The sequence below is a fragment of the Mixophyes fleayi genome, chromosome 8 (assembly GCF_038048845.1).
Source record: "Mixophyes fleayi isolate aMixFle1 chromosome 8, aMixFle1.hap1, whole genome shotgun sequence".
NCBI classification, from domain to species: Eukaryota; Metazoa; Chordata; class Amphibia; order Anura; family Limnodynastidae; genus Mixophyes; species Mixophyes fleayi.
Window position 1 is genome coordinate 87,853,627 of NC_134409.1, and position 16,569 is coordinate 87,870,195.

The 16,569-nt window shown below is 46.1% G+C and overlaps 1 protein-coding gene across 3 annotated transcripts in view; it reads left to right on the forward strand.

Moving 5' to 3' along the window:
- DDX17 (DEAD-box helicase 17) overlaps positions 1–16,569 on the forward strand; it is a 60,921-nt gene that overhangs the window by 24,627 nt on the left and 19,725 nt on the right. For all 3 annotated transcript variants that reach the window (XR_012678541.1, XM_075182832.1, XM_075182831.1), the window contains exons 8-10: positions 11,046–11,218; positions 11,512–11,622; positions 11,710–11,771. Coding sequence is in view for 2 of the 3 variants with exons in the window: in XM_075182832.1 (XP_075038933.1) it covers positions 11,046–11,218; positions 11,512–11,622; positions 11,710–11,771 (346 nt within the window). In the remaining variant the exon portion in view is untranslated. The remainder of the gene's footprint in view (positions 1–11,045; positions 11,219–11,511; positions 11,623–11,709; positions 11,772–16,569) is intronic.

Consider the following 16,569-nt stretch of genomic DNA (forward strand, 5'->3'; position numbering starts at 1 on the left):
GGTTCTTCGCAGGGAGCTGCTTAGTACCGTGGATAGAGCTGGAAGGGCAGTTTTCCTAGGTCTGGAAACAGTAAAGCGTTGGTGTGAGTCCTGGAGTTTTCACACTTCTGAGGGCTGACTCTCTAGGTTGCTTTCTTTTGCAACCTAGCTCTGATATCCGCCTACCTTCCCACAAGGTGCTGCTCCCAGTGCTCTACATATATTTCAGCACCGGTTTACAGAATCTTGGTATCTTCAAGCCTTTCTTCAAGGGGTCTCTGCCGGTGAAAGTTAAGCCTTGAAATCTAGTCCGGGTGATCAGAACACTTGGTTGGGCCACTTTTTACTTGCTGACTCGATGAAAATATGCTTTTCCCAGGGTAGGGGTGGTCTCTTGGATATCGCTCCCTGTTCGCAGGGGTCCAGTGCCGGTAGCGTGCTTTGCACGACTACATTCTACTTTTCCAGTACAGGCGAGAAGTGCGTTGCTCCAAACGATATTGGTTCAGACAATAGAATCTGCATTATACGCTTTTCATCGGCTGGATGTGGTTTGTGCTCTTCTGTTAAAAATTAACGACAGAGTCTCTAGCAGGGAGACTAGGTTCTCTTCGTCCTTTCGGATGCTCATTAGCAGCCCTGGTCAGTTTCCAGACTGTCTCAGGCCTACTACATCCCTTCCACCATTCTGCCGGATGTTCGCACTCCGTTATCCGGTTCTGCTGACTTTACAACTACCTCACCAAGATGGTTGGTGTTTCTTGGACGACAGGTCAGGGTGCTTCGGTAAAGCAGTTGTACAGGAGGGCAACTCCTCCATCTTTTCCAGACTTTCTTGGTTGCATGGCTTGACATCCGCTGATGCAAGCTTTTCCCGCAGGTTTTTGTGTGCAACCGTTCCAGAGCAATCCCTCCCTTAGAGGCAGCTTGGGTATGTCCCCAATGTATCGCAGTGTCCCCCAATAGTAGGAAAGAGAAAATAAGATTTTTACTCACCGTAAAATCCATTTCTCTGACTCCATTGAGGGACACTGCGCACCCTCCCTTGCTCTGAAAGTAGTGCTGCTCTTAGTGCTATTTTCTGTATTGCTTCTCCTTTCTTCCTGGCTTGGTTATACAAAACTGAGGTCTGAGCGGGAGAGAAGGGGCATAGGAGGGGAGGAGTGGGAAGAACAAACAAGTTTATAAATGCCTAAACTCCCAGTCCACCTACTATACCCCAATGTATCGCAGTGTCCCCCAGTGGAGTCAGAGAAATGGATTTTACGGTGAGTAAAAATCTTATTTTTCTTCTCCTACCCCAATCTTTTGATAGGGTTAATGAAGTGAAAGTAAACACTAAGTACGGTAAAGGTAAGACCAAGATTCACTATCTAATAGAGCACTACATAGCATAGGGGTTATACATGATTATGAATAGCATAGGGGATTTGTTTGCAAAATAGAACCTGTTGAATACTTAACCCTGCAAGCTGAGTATTAGCACCAACATAGATGCTAGGGAGAATAATATAACAAGAGTATTTTTTATACTTTAATCCAATAATCTTTACAAAAGACAAATACAATGGAAAATCTAGTTAGTGCCATTAATGTAATCTGTAAATCTTAATTTGTGTCTAGTGACTTGAAATAGAAATTGGAGCGCCAGACTTCATCAGGAGAAGCAGATTAAACTAGTTGTTTCTCTTTATGCATTGAGAATTCCTCGTGCTTTGACAAGGACTCTGTTAGACGGCATGTGCTGGATGATTTAGTGTGGGAGGTGTAGCAGGCGCTGACAATACAATGTTTAATTTCTTTGCAGTTGAAACATTTACTTTGTGAGGCTGGGATTAGTCCTGAATGGGGAACTCTACCTACGGTGGGCGCCCCTATAGCATGGCAGTCTAAGGCCACCACTATTTTGATCCTGAATATCGCAGGCTTTAAGGTTAGCAATAGTAAATAGATTTTAGAATGGTCTAAAAGTTTCTATGTAGCGTCTTGTGCTTCTTTGAGACCCATTTGAGTTTGGCTTTAGTCAACAAGGATGCAGAAATAGTGGTCGGAGCAACTGTTGGAATGCTTCCAGTCAGGGATGCATAGGTCTAAATTAGTGACTGATTGACAACATCTGAAAAGCATCTGAATATCTGAGGGGATGTTGGTCTTATTGGGGCAAAAATTCCAGTTCCTATTGTCTTGGCCCACCAAACCCTGTGGCTCAAGGCTTGGGATGCAGATGCAAGTCATTGCCTTTTTTTCGGGTGATGTCATATTCATTCTGGAGCTGGATCCTTATCAAATCTACCAAAAGCTGGGTGTTTTTGGTCCGTTTGCGCTTTTGTTAAAGGAAAGGAACAGCTGTTGAGAAGGCAATTCACTGCTCCTTGTTAAAGGAAACATAGGGGGGAATTCAATCCCCCCCCCCTTCCCGAATTCCCGTGGCGTTGAAACTACCATAATAACATTATTACATTATTATTGGTCCCGTTAGAGTAGCAGACGGAATTCCACCACAACAGAGTGGGCAGTTTTCCCGTCATACAGATGGTTTGTCTAAGAGCTTGTTCGTTGGTTCTTTGTGAATCAAGTTTGTTTTCCACTATGGGGGGGAATTCTAGGAGTGAAAGTAATGCGGCCTGCACATTATTACCGTGATAATGGTAATAAAGCGCATTATTACCGTGATAATGGTATAAAGCGCATTATTAGACAAACCATCTGTGTGACGGGAAAACTGCCCACTCTGTTGTGGTGGAAGTCTGTCTGCTACTCTAACGGGACCAATCGTTCTATTCCATTTCAGGTTCTTGGGTTAGGGGCGTTATCGGGAATGTATCAATCTCCTCAGAGCACCACCTAGATATTTTTTTCATTACCTGCCCGTGCACTAGTGAAAGCTATGTTTCTTAATCCTGAGTCCTCAGTACCCCAGACGGTGCATATTTTCCATATCTCCTTGCTTTAGCACCGGTGTATTCATTACTGACTGTAACAGATCCACGGGTCTGTATAATTATTTCCCTTGTCAAAACATGCACTGTAAGTGTTTCTCAAACCCAGTCCTCAGGACACCTAAGTTAAAGAGCCAGGGCTGGAGAGAAGCTATCCATATGTTGTTTCCTGCAGGTGTAATTATTCCAGTGCCAGTAGCACAGAGGGAGAAGCGTTTCTACTCAATTCTGTTTTTTGTCCAAAAACCAAATGGATCCTTAAGGGCCATTTTGAATGTCAATGCACTCAATACCTATGTTAGGGTGGAGAGGTTCATGGTAGTATCATTAAAATCCGTTATCAACAGCATGGAACTGGATGAGTTCATTGTATCCATGAAATCCAAGGATGCTTACTTGCATGTTCCAATTTGGGAAAGTCACCAATGTCTTCTCAGATTTGTGTTTTGGGTCTACTATTTCTAGCTTAGGCCTCTGTCTTTTGGTCTAGCTTTACGTGTGTTCAGCTAGATTGTTATTATCAACATGACCGGTCTTTTGATTGTGATAGTCATTCCTTACCGGGCCAAACTGTTGATCAAGGCAGACTTTGCTTCAGGTTCATTGCATTACAACATCCATGTTGTCTAATTGATACAGTGAATGTCAAGTTTCTCACAAAAGAAAATCAGATTTTTTTTCCCTGGTTATTTATGTTACGAGCCGCGGCGGTGCCCAGCCGCCGCAAACTCTCCAACCTGCGTCCCGGCCGTCGCTATGACCGGGACGTCACTTCCGGGGGCCAGCCGACCGTTGCCCTTTTCTGATCAGCGCCGCGTCCCGGCACTATGGGGCAGCCGGGCACGTGCACAATCCTGAAGTAAGCCTGCGGGCTAATTTATTTAATTATGGGGCCAGCCTGAGGGTGATTAGAGAGCTAGGCTCTCATTGGTCCATTTCTGTATTTAAGGTAGGGAGGGCTTAGCCTCCCTGCCGGTTATAGCTTCCAGACCTCTATGTTGCTGCCTGCTGCTGTACTGTTGGTGTTAAACCTTTGGACCTCTGTTTGCCATGTATGACCCCTGCCTGTACTCTGGATTTGTCTTTTTGCCTGTGTCCTTGACCTTTTGGCTTGTACCATCGTTTCTGCTGATTTGCTCGTGACCCCGACCCCTGGCGTGTTTTCTGACGATTCTATCTAGCAAGTGACCCCTGACCTCGGCCTGTTCTCTGGATTCGCTGTCTGCCATAACCCTCTGCTCCTGGGTTCTCCACAGCTGGTACACATCACACGACCCTCTGTAGTCTGCAGCAAGTCTGTCCCCACCACTAGGGGCTCCAGTGAACACCAGACTGTCAGAGCAGACTCCGGGTGTTGTTGTACTGGCTGGAGGGGTTCCTGACAATTTTCACGTGCCAGATGGTGTCAGAGTTGGGGCTTTGTCTTACAAGTCTCCTTACCTGATTTTTCATGAGGATAAGGACCATTTCTCTTTCATCCAGTCTGGGGGACACTGCTTACCATGGGTTGTGGAGGGGAGCTTGGGAGTTGGCACCTAACTAGTTAACTTTAGTACTGCCTACAGACCCCTCCCCTCTACAATCCCCCCGCCTCTTCCTCCTCAGTTTTTTTAGGTGCCCTTGGAGTTGGGCACGGTTTTTAGTACTTAGTGTAATTTTTAACTTTTATTTTATTCTTTTGAATTTTTTATTTCAGATGGCAGCTCTGGAGTGTGTTCTACTATAGAGAACACACTCACAGCTGAGCAGCGCAGGCACTCCCCTGTCAGATGAGAGCCAGCGGCTCTCACTGACAGGGACAGGAGAAACGGGTGCCTGAATGGGGAGTGACAAGCGGTCTCACGGACCGCTGTCACTCCTGGAGCCTCCTCGATAACCGGCGCTGCCACTGCAGGCATAGAGCGCCGGTTATCGGACATTTCAGATCACGGCGGCCATCTTGGATTTGGAACCAGGAGCGCTTCGGTGGCTAAGAAGAAGGGGGCTATACCTGGATCCCCCCTCATGCATAGGAGGTCTCCACTACTCTGCCATATAATGCCTCTTATTTTTTCTATGGAGAATCGCTTCAGAGGCAGCATTACTGAAGGGGGGGAGCTAAGAAATAGAGTTCCCCCTCCTTCCAGAGAGAGAGATGGTCTAACCCGGTCTTCTGGCAGAAGGAGGCCAAGGAGAAGCCCGGGAAGAGAGAACTGATCTGAGGGAGCAGGCACCAGGATACTGCTGTTGGACTTCTCCCCTGTTGGGCCTATGGGCTAAGTATCAGATTTATTTAAACACATATTCTGTATTGTTGTATACAAGTGAGCCAGTAGGGGTTATGTTATAGTTCTCCTACTTGCTTAGGTATTATTTTGTGTTTAAAATACTACAAGTACAACTTTTATATGTAGATTAGTTGATTACTTGTAGTTACACTTTTCTCTCCACACATTTATCTCTCTCTCTCTCTACTCAACTAAATTTATCAAATTAAGTCTGTGTATTTGGTGTGCCTTCCTTTATTAAAAATGTCAGATAAGGGAAAGGGCCCTATTGCAAAATATTTTACATGTTCTAAATGTAATGTAAAATTACCTTGTGGGCAGAAGGACCCGTTGGCGCTCTTCTCTGTCTGCGAGGCAGGGGTTCCCCCTGCGCAAACCCAGCATGTTTCAGCCCTACTGACAGAGGAACCGGCCTGGGTGACCTCCCTGACACAGTCGGTTTCCTCTTTAGCACAGATGGTTTTTCAATCTAATCAATTGCTGTCTTCTGTGGCTACTTCGGTGGCTAATAATTCTAGTACTCAGTTGGGCCTCCCTGTTACCACAGGTTCTATTGGAACGTCTATACCAGGACCTTCCTCTTCTCATACAGACCTAGCCCCTGTTCCCACAGAACCGGCATGGTCTACAGCATTTATAAAGGGTTTGGATAAAAAAACTAAACCAGTTACTTCAATCCCCAAACATTCCGCCTGCTAAAAGAAGGAGGCCTACATCTGATAATACCCTTGTGGTCCTTTCAGACTCTGAGGAGTTTTCAGAGGAAGAGGGGGAAATTATTTCTGATCCTGACCAGGTTCAACCTTTGGGACAGGAAGAAAGCTCTAAAAGCCAATTTATTAATGATTTGGTTTTAGCAGTGAGATAAGAGTTGGACCTCCCAGAACCGGAGGATACTACTCCTAGAGACAGAAGTCTCTTTAAGAAGGCCAAAAGAAAGGCTATCCGTTTTCCCCCTTCCGTAGAACTTAAGGATATTGCAGAAGGAGCCTGGAAACAGCCTGATAAGAGGTTCTCTGTTCCCAAAAGGTTTTCTTCCCTGTACCCATTGCAGGAGGAAGATGTCGTTCGCTGGGAGAGTATTCCAAAAGTGGATATTCCATAACCCGATTGGACAAGCACACTTTACTCCCAGCTCCAGGTTCTGCATCTCTGCAGGATGTCAATGACCGCAGAGTGGAATCCCAGCTGAAATCTATATTTACGGCTGCGGGTTCTTCCTTTAGGCCCACATTTACTTCGGCTTGGGTAGCTAGAGCCATGGAAGCATGGGCAGACCAGCTGGCAGAGGCCTTGCATGACTCTGATTTACTTCCCCTGGCTTTGCATTTGAAGGAGGCATCGGGGTCCCTTTATGAGACGACCCAGAGCACAGCGGCTGTATCCTCTTCTATTCAGGCTGCATTTATTTCAGCAAGAAGGTTATGGCTGAAATACTGGGAAGGAGATGCGGAATCAAAGAAAAGTCAGTGTAAACCATTCCTTTTTCTGCAGCAGGTTTGTTCGGTCCGGAATTGGATACGGAGGGGGGCAAAAGTACTTCCTTGCCGGTATTCCCTAGCAGGAGCCGAAACCCTCGGGTCAGCTCCTTTCGTCAGCCTTTTTCGGGGGACCTCCTTCCTAGAGGACAGTCCTTTAGAGGCAGACAGCACAATTCTCGAGGCTCCTCTGCCAGGGGGAGATCCTCGTTTGCAGCTAGACGCCAGGCCTCCAAGACCCAGGAAAAGCATGTGTCCAGACGACCACTCTGTTCTCCTGGAAGGGGCGCCAGTGGGGGGACGTCTGTCTTTGTTTCAGGAACAGTGGGCAGCGTCCTCCCAAGATTCTTGGATTCGAGGCATTCTATCTGAGGGTTACAGGATAGACCTGCTGGGCCCGGTTCCATATCGCTTCTTCATGACCCCGCTCCCCTGAGATCCATCTAGAAGGCAGGCAATACAGGTTTGTGTCGCCTCTCTTCTTTCTCAAATAGTTATCTGCAGGGTCCTAGATTACCAGAAGGGACAGGGGTTTTTATTCAAACCTGTTTCTGGTCAAGAAGCTGGACGGCTCTTTTTCGTCCCATCCTAAACTTAAAGGGCCTCAATGTGCACTTACGGGTGGACTAATTTTGGACGGAATCCCTAAAGAATCACTTTATGGCGTCCATAGACATAAAAGATGCATACCTCCAGATTCCCATTTGGATCCAACATCAGTCTCTTTTAAGATTCTCGGTGGGATCCTTCCACTATCAGTTTCGGGCCCTTCCCTACGGCCTCTCAACGGCACCGAGGGATTTTCACGAAAATCATGTCAGTTATGGCAGCATGTCTTCCCTTCAAGAAGTTCAGGTCGTGCCCTATTCAGACGACCTGCTCATCAAATCCTCCTCCAATTGCTTACGTCATCACTTATCCCTCACCTTGGCGGTTCTCGAGGGCCATGGGTGGCTAATAAACTTAAGGAAATCCCAGATGGTTTCGTGTCAACGCATGGTTTTCCTAGGGCTCATTATGGACACCAGCCAGCAAAGGATGTTCCTGCCTGTCGAGAAGATCAATTATATTCAGAGTATTACTACTCAGGTCTTGTCCTCTCTCAGCCCCTCAATGCACTTGTGAATGCGGCTGCTGAAGAAAATGGTGGCCTCCTTCGAAACCATCCCCTTCGGTCGAGCCCATTCTCGATGTTTTCAGTGGGATCTGTGGCCGAAATGAACCTACGTTTGGATCTCCAGAAAATCTCTCTATCTCCAGGGTGAGAGATTCACTTCAGCGGTGGCTGATTCGGGATCACAAGACAGTGGGCAGGTGGGCAGGTGTTTCGCTCCATGGTCTTGGATCATAGCCACGACGGACGCCAGCCTAAAAGGTTGGGGGGGCGGTAATCCTGCACCTCAGGCTCCAGGGACTTTGGTCGGTTCAGGAATCAGCCCTATCCATAAACATGCTGGAGTTGAAGGCAATTCTACTGGCCCTCCGGGGGGCCCAGTCCCTCCTCCAGGGCCACACTGTCAGAGCTCAGTCAGACAATGCCACGGCCGTGGCATATGTCAACAGGCAGGGAGGAACATTGCAGCTCAAATTTTGGTTTGGCCAGAACCGGGGGAGTGGTCACTCCATCCGGAAATTTTCCAGTCCTGGTTCAGAATGGGGTCTTCTGGACATAGATCTCAGGGCCTCCAGACACAACAGAAAGGTTCACAGGTTCTGCGCAAGGGCAAGTGACCCCTTAGCGGTGGCAGTGGACGTCATGACGATGTCATGGGAGTTCAGGTTGGGATACCTGTTTCCTCCGATCCCCATGCTTCCTCGCGTACTCAGACGAGTAAGGCAGGGAGGTCTGCCAGTAATTCTAATAGCTCCCTCATGGCCGCGCCGAGTCTGGTACGCGGACATAATCTCTATGGTGGAAGGACAGGGTTTACGTCTTCTGTCTCGAGACGACCTTCTTCTGCTAGGCCCCTTCCGTTACCAGCATTTACCTCAGCTCAGTTTAACGGCATGGCTGTTTAAGCTAGCCTCTGGAGGGCTAGAGGTTTTTTTTCCTCCAGCCTGGCGAACACTATGATGCGAGCCAGAAAGCCGGTCTCAGCTCGCACCTATCTCTGGATTTGGAAGGCCTATATCAGATGGAGCGATAATAGGACATGTCACACGTCCTCCTTTCGTCTTCCTCGTTTATTGGCTTTTCTTCTAGATGGCCTGGAAGCAGGCCTTCATTTAGGTTCCCTAGAAGTCCAGGTATCGGCACTTTCAGTCTTTTTTTCACCTGAAATTAACGGATTTGCCAGATATTAGGACTTTCCTTCAGGGAGTCTTGCATATTCAGTCTCCCTATGTTCCGCCTACAGCACCGTGGGATCTCACCTGGTGCTGGACATCCTTAAAGGGCCTCCCTTTGAGCTATTATTTGTGGCAAATTTGAAGTGGTTGACCTGGAAGGTCCTCTTCTTTTGGCTATTGCATCTGCGCGTAGGGTTTCAGAATTAGGAGCTCTGTCTTGCCGGAACCCATATCTGGTTTTCCTCAAGAACAGAGCGGTTAAGAACCCTCCCTTCCTTCGTTCCTAGAGTAGTTTCGGCTTCCATCTGAAACAGGATTGTAATTCTGGTCTTTCTCCCACTTCCCATTCGGATTCAGAGTCTATGGAAAAGTTAGATGTGGTTAGGGCTTTCCGCGTTTATGTCAAAGGAACTTCTCTAATGAGGCGTACTGTTTCCTTGTTGTTCTTAGGATGCTAATAAGAGAGGCTAGCCAGCCTCAAAACAGTCCATTGCAAAATGGATTACGGCTACCATTAGGCTAGCTTACATAAGGCTATCCGTCCGGTGCCAGAGAGACTTACGGCCCATTCTACCAGATCGGTAGGGGCGTCTTGGACAGCGAGATATGGGGCTTCTGCAGACTAGCTTTGCAGGACAGCCACCTGGTCCTCTGTCCACATCTTTACACAGTTTTCCAGTTATATATATTTGCTTCTGCGGATGCAAATTTCGTTCGTAAGGCTTTACGAGCGGGGCTTTCAGAGTAGTCCCACCCTTAGGGAGCTGCTTTAGAACGTCCCCATGGTAAGCAGTGTCCCCCAGACTGGATGAAAGAGAAAAGAGGATTTATGTACTTACGTTAAATCCGTTTCTCTGATTCCGTCTGGGGGACACTGCGATCCTTCCCTTCTGCCTTTCCTTTATATGCTCTTGGTTGATTGACCTATCTCCTTGGGGCTTTTTAAATAACTGAGGAGGAAGAGGCAGGGGGATTGTAGAGGGGAGGGGTCTGTAGGCAGTACTAAAGTTAACTAGTTAGGTGCCAACTCCCAAGCTCCCCTCCACAACCCATGGTAAGCAGTGTCCCCCAGACGGAATCAGAGAAACGGATTTAACGTAAGTACACAAATCCTCTTTTTTTGGATGAAATCATCTTTTCAACCTAAGGTGGTGTCTAAATTTAATTTAAATCAGGACATTGTGAAACACTCGTCTTCTATGATGTCTGCAAAAGAGATTGGGTTGCGTTGATACATATGATAAATAGATGTGTTAGACATGTTTGGCATGGGACGTGCAAACCTGTTCCTTACAATGTGAAGGCACATTCTACCAGATCGGTGAATACCTCATGGGCGTTGCAGCAGTGGACTTTTGCTGAGTATCTCTGTTGGGCAGTCTCGTCCTTGGCACATACATTTACATAATTTTAAGTTTTTCATGTTTTTGCTTCAAAAGACACCAGTTTTGCCGAGAACGTGCTCCGCACTGCAATTCTGTGGGTGCACACTTCTATGAGCAGCTTTTGGAGGTCCTCATGGTTCATTATACCCCAGGTGGATGAAAGAGAAAATTGGATATTTATGCTTTCGTGAAATCCTTTTTTTTTAAGGAATCCTTTAGGGGACACTAAGTGCCCACACATTCACACTATACTACTTGTGTGTAAATTTTATGCAAAGTTAAATGCTTTTTATGGGGTGGCGATGTATCTTTCTGGTTCTGTCCTGTGGGGCTTGATTAGAAAAGTAGCCGAATTCCATGCAGGAGGGGAATATGGAAGAGAGGAACACAAACATTGAATATTTTAAAGTGCCTAAGTCCAGTGACCCCCATTGGATTCAGCGGAAAGGATTTAATAGAAGTATAAAAATCCTGTTTTAACCTCCATTTTCAAGCAAATGTTAGACCATTATTTTCATTGTAACTGAAGCCTTTTTCCCACTGATTATTTCGATAAATATATACTAGTGTAGGTGCATTATGCAAAACTCCTGAAATTTCAATAAAAAGCAAATGGATTCTTCATGGTCACGTGCTTTTATCATTGAAATGTTATCATATTTTGGGCTGCAGTTAAATTGAATGTTTTATTTTTTTTTTATTTTTTAGCCTGACAGGCAAACTTTAATGTGGAGTGCAACATGGCCAAAAGAGGTGCGTCAACTAGCCGAGGACTTTTTGAGGGACTATGTTCAGATCAATGTGGGGAATTTGGAGCTTTCTGCTAATCACAACATCCTACAGATTGTTGATGTGTGCCAAGAAAGTGAGAAAGACCACAAGTAGGTTCAATTTTACTTTGTTTTTACTTTTCACTTTTATATCAAGTGTATGTAATATATATATGGTGGCGAAGCAGTCTGTTTAGATGAAGATGTAGATGAAGGCTGCTGAATTACTATTTTTTTCACCATGGGAAATATCTGTAAATGTGACTGTTGAAGTAGTAGATGAGCACCAATTATTTTATTGCAGAATGTGTTTCTTTAAACAAATATTGTTCATGTTTTATTACTTCGGGTTCCATCTAGCCAGCTTTTTTTCAATGTGACGTTTGCCTCTTCTTATCTCTCAGGCTTATCCAGCTAATGGAAGAAATTATGGCAGAAAAAGAAAACAAAACAATTATTTTTGTGGAAACCAAACGTCGTTGTGATGAACTTACTCGCAGAATGAGACGTGATGGGTGAGCAGAAAACTCCACTCTTTATTTTTTTTGCACCTTTTTCTATCCTGAAATTAATTTAATATTCTTTTAATATTCTTTTCTTAGTTGGCCAGCCATGTGTATCCATGGTGACAAGAGTCAACAGGAACGTGATTGGGTTTTGAATGGTAAGTTACTGGTTTATATCAGAAAACAGATCTTTATAGTTGGCTTTGTTGTCTTAAATAGAGCTTTTGAACAGTAAAAAAAATTTACACTGGAAATGTTTTTGTTTAACTTTTTCAATTACATTTGTTTACCTTAGATTTCAATGTTGTTGTTGTTTATGACATTGATCAGTTATGAAAAACAGATTGACATTGCAAACAATTTATATGTTTATATATGTTACAGCATATAAAGTGGAAATATCATCCAAAAAGTGTTTCCATTCCAATGGCACCCCCATCATATTAAGTATTTAGGTGTGATGATTCCCAGTAACCTGTCACGTCTCCTAGACCTTAATTTTAGTCCTTTTATCACGGCTTCGATTAGACCTGAGAGAGTGGAGGGGCAAGACCTATTCGTGGATAGGTCGGGTTAACATAATAAAGATGAATGTCCTCCCGCGGGTGCTCTATCTTTTACAGACTCTCCCAATACATATACCCGAAAATTGGTTCTCTGACCTTCAGCGAGTGGTGAGATACTTCATATGGGCCGGGAGAAGACCTTGTTGTAAACATGAAGTACTGCATCGACGTAGACATTTGGGAGGCCTGCAACTCCCACACTTTCCCTCTTGCCACAATACGGTTTTGCTTGGAAGGATAGTGGAATGAACGACTTCTAATGGCGAGAAACAGTGGATTAATATAAAAGCTGCGAGCTTGCCCTCCCCACCCCGTTTCACCCCGTGGTTTAGTAAATTACCTGCTATTAAACATTCTATTATAGGTCCCACTATTTTAAGGTGGTCAAGACTCCGATCATTTACTCCTATATCCTCACCTATATCTCCTTTGTCTCCCATCTTTGTTAATCCGCTGTTTCCGTCCATTTAAATCCTGGGTCCAAGTGAGGATCACGCTTGTCGGCCAGCTGACTGACTCTACAGGTGTGTCATCTTTTGCAGTAATTCAATCTGAATGGAATCTACCAAACTCAGAAATATGGAGATTTCTCCAAATGAAACATTTTCTGACTTCTTTTCCTTCACAAGGATGTCTCCAGGGAGCTTACGACATTTGAATAGTTGTGTCAGGCTTCCAACTGCCCTCCTCACCTTCTATTATTTATACCCTCCTTATTGAAAACTTGTATCACTCCTTGCCCAGTTTTACTAGAGAGTGGGAAAGGGACCTGGAGGATCTGATCCAATCAGCTGATTGGACGAACATCTTTGAATCCACACATGCATGCTTCACGAGTATATCAGTTTTGGAAACACTATAATAAGATTTTTACTCACCGTAAAATCCATTTCTCTGACTCCATTGGGGGACACTGCGAGACATTGGGGTATAGTAGTGGGCTCAAGAGTCTTGTCACTTTAACTGCTAGATCTTTGGACTCCTCCCCTGCTATGCCCCTCCTCTCCTGAGAGATCCTCAGTTTTGACTAACCAAGTGTGAGCGTAAAGGAGGTAACATAACCTGGAAAGGTCTTAAACTTATAAAAGAACCATAACCCAAGTTTTCACACACAGAACTATATACAGAGCAAGGGAGGGTGCGCAGTGTCCCCCATTGGAGTCAGAGAAATGGATTTTACGGTGAGTAAAAATCTTATTTTCTCTTCCCTGCCATTGGGGGACACTGGAAGACATTGGGGATATACCAGAGCTTCCTCATGGGCGGGAATGCTCTGGACCAGCTGCACGCATAATCCTGCGACCAAAGCTTGCATCAGCCTATGCAAAGCCTTGAAATCTGTAAAATTTACAAAGTCGCCGCTCTACACAACTGCTCCGCCGACGCCCCATGCCTGGGCACCCACTGCCCTAGTAGAATGTGCCTTTAAATTTTCCGGGATGGTCAGAGAGGCTGCAATGTAAGCTTCTCAAATCGGCGGATGTGATCCACCGGGCAATTGACTGCTTTGAAGCAGGCCACCCCCGTTTATGGGCGTCATAGAGAATAAATAGATCTTGGTCTCTGACCGGAGACGTACGGTCTACATAGCACGGCAGAGCTCGTACAACATCCAAGTACTGTATAGACTCGTCTAAGGAGTCTTTCTTTACTAGAAATGCAGGGACAACAATTTTCTGATTCAGGTGGAACCTGGAAACCACCTTAGGAACAAAAGACGGCTTGGTGCGCAGGACCGCCCTGTCAGTGTGAAAAATAAGAAAAGGGGGGTCACAGTGAAGAGTCCCAAGTTCAGACACTCTGTGAGCTGAGGCTATAGCCAACAGGAATACCGTCTTCCACGTAAGATACCTTAAGACAATAGACTCCAAAGGTTCAAACTGAGGCCTAGAAGAGCACGAAGAACCAGATTGAGATCCCAGGACTCCACTGGATGGCAAAATGGAGGTTGTATACGTAACACCCCCTGCTAAAATGTTTTGATGTCTGAATAATCAGCAATCTTTTTCTGAAAGTAGACAGAAAGGGCGGATATCTGGCCTTTGAGGGAACCCAGACGAAGACCCTTCTGAACCCCATCCTGTAGAAAGTCCAGTAAGCAAGAAAGCTTAAATTTTGAAGAGTGGAATCTCTTAGACTCACACCTCAAAATATATGTCTTCCACACTCTGTAATATATGGAAGACGAAGAAGGCTTTCTGGCCCTAATCATGGTAGCTATAACTTCCTGAGAGAAACCCTTGGCTTTAAGTATTAGGGTTTCAATAGCCAGGCCGTCAAAGCCAGCTGATCTAAACCTTGGTAAAGGAATGGACCCTGAACCAGAAGATCTGTCTGCATGAGAAGACGGAATGCAGGAGCCCCTGCTAGCAATAGCAGATCCGAAAACCACGCTCTGTGTGGCCAAAATGGAGCTATTAGAATAGCAGGAACTCGCTCCCTCTTCAACTTCTTTAGGACCCGCACAATCATTGGTATGGGAGGGAAAATGTACACCATCCGATATGGCCATGGGGCCGACAGTGCATCTGCTATTTCCGCCCCTGGGTCTCGAGCTCTTGCGCCGTAGAGCGGAACCTGATGGTTCAGTTTGGACGCCATCAGGTCTATGTCCGGACAGCCCCAGCGATCCACCAGAAGGGAGAATATCTGACTGTTCAAAGCCCATTCCCCTGGATGAAGGGTATGTCTGCTGAGGAAGTCTGCTTCCCAATTCTTTACCCCCGGAATGTGAATGGCTGAAATCTTGGGAACCTGATGCTCTGCCCAAGATAATATGCGTTTTTTCTCTCGCATTGCAGCCGCGCTGCGAGTGCCCCCTGGTGGTTTATGTACGCAACCGTGGTGATGTTGTCGGACTGAATTTGAAGAGGTTTTCCTCCTAGAAATTCCTGGGCTCCTATCAGAGTATTGTACACTGCTCTGAGCTCTAGAATATTTATAGGAAGAGAGGCTTCCTGAGGGGACCAGAGACCCTGAAGCCTCAGGGTTCCTGTCACTCCCCCCCACCCCAACATGCTTGCGTCTGTTGTGATTAGAGTGCAAGACCAAGTCTGTAATGATTGGCCTTTCTCCAAGTTGGTCTTGGATGTCCACCAGACAAGGGACATCCTTGTGGGCGTGGACAGACGAATAATTTGCCTGTCTAAATTCTTCTGAGACCCTGACTACTCGAGTAAGATCTCTGCCTGAAGTGGACGGGAATGAAACTGTACAAAAGGGACTGCTTCAAATACTGAGACCATTGACCCCAGAAGTTTCATGCAACTGAGGACCGAGACCCTCTTTTTCGCTAGAATGGCTCTGGTCCTTTTCTGCAGAGCTAGGACTTTTTTCCCTGGGAGATAAATCCTTTGTGACTGCGTATTAAAGAGCAGACCCAAGAAATGCATTTGCTGAGCTGGAACAAGAGAGGACTTATGTAAATTCAACACCCAGCTGAAACTGCATAACTGTCTGTATATGCTGAGATAGAAGAACTGCAGATGGGGCCTTCAAGAGAAGGTCGTCTAGATAGGGGATAATGGTTATACCCCTATGGCGCAAAAAAACGGCCATGATGGCCATAATCTTGGTAAAAACTCTGGGAGCAGTAGCCAGGCCGAAGGGGAGAGCCCTGAACTGGAACTGCGCCTCTCCTACTGCAAACCGAAGGAGACTCTGGTGTCTTTCCCAAATCTGAACATGCAGGTAGGCATCCTTTATGTCTATGGATGCCAGAAACTCCCCTTTCTCTATCCCCGAGCGTAGAGATTCCATGCGAAATTTCTGAATTTTCAGTTGTTTGTTTAACGACCGAAGATTCAGAATGGGCCGGAAAAGACGCATCTGGCTTTGGAACCAGGAAAATGTACGAGTAAAATCCTAGACCCCTTTCTGGAGGAGGAACATGAACTATAACCTGCGCTGCTAGAAGTTTTTGAATAGCTTCCTGAAGCGCTATACGCCTGAGGGGACAAGAGGGGAGAGGGGTGATGAAAAATCTGTGACGGGGGGAGTGGGCTAGGTCTATAACATAGCCCCGGGACACAATCCGTCGAATCCAGAGATCTGTTGTGGACTTCCACCATTGATCTCTGAACTGAAGAAGACGTGCCCCTACCTGGTGCTCCCCCCGAGAAGCTCTGTCACGCGGAGCTCTTATCTGCTGGGCGAGAAGAACCTCTCCTCGCCGCGCCTCTACCTCCTCTGCTTCTGTTAGCAGATCCCCTCGACGCTGAGTACTGGCCTCTATTAAGGGCGGCTCCACCTCAGGCAAAACTCTGAAAGGAACGAAACCTACCCTGACGGGGCCTATTGGAAACAGTAGGGAGAGAAGTGCTTTCCCCCCCACCCCCCGTAGTCTCTAGAATAACCCTTTCGAGTTCCGCCCCGAATAGGGTTAAGCCGT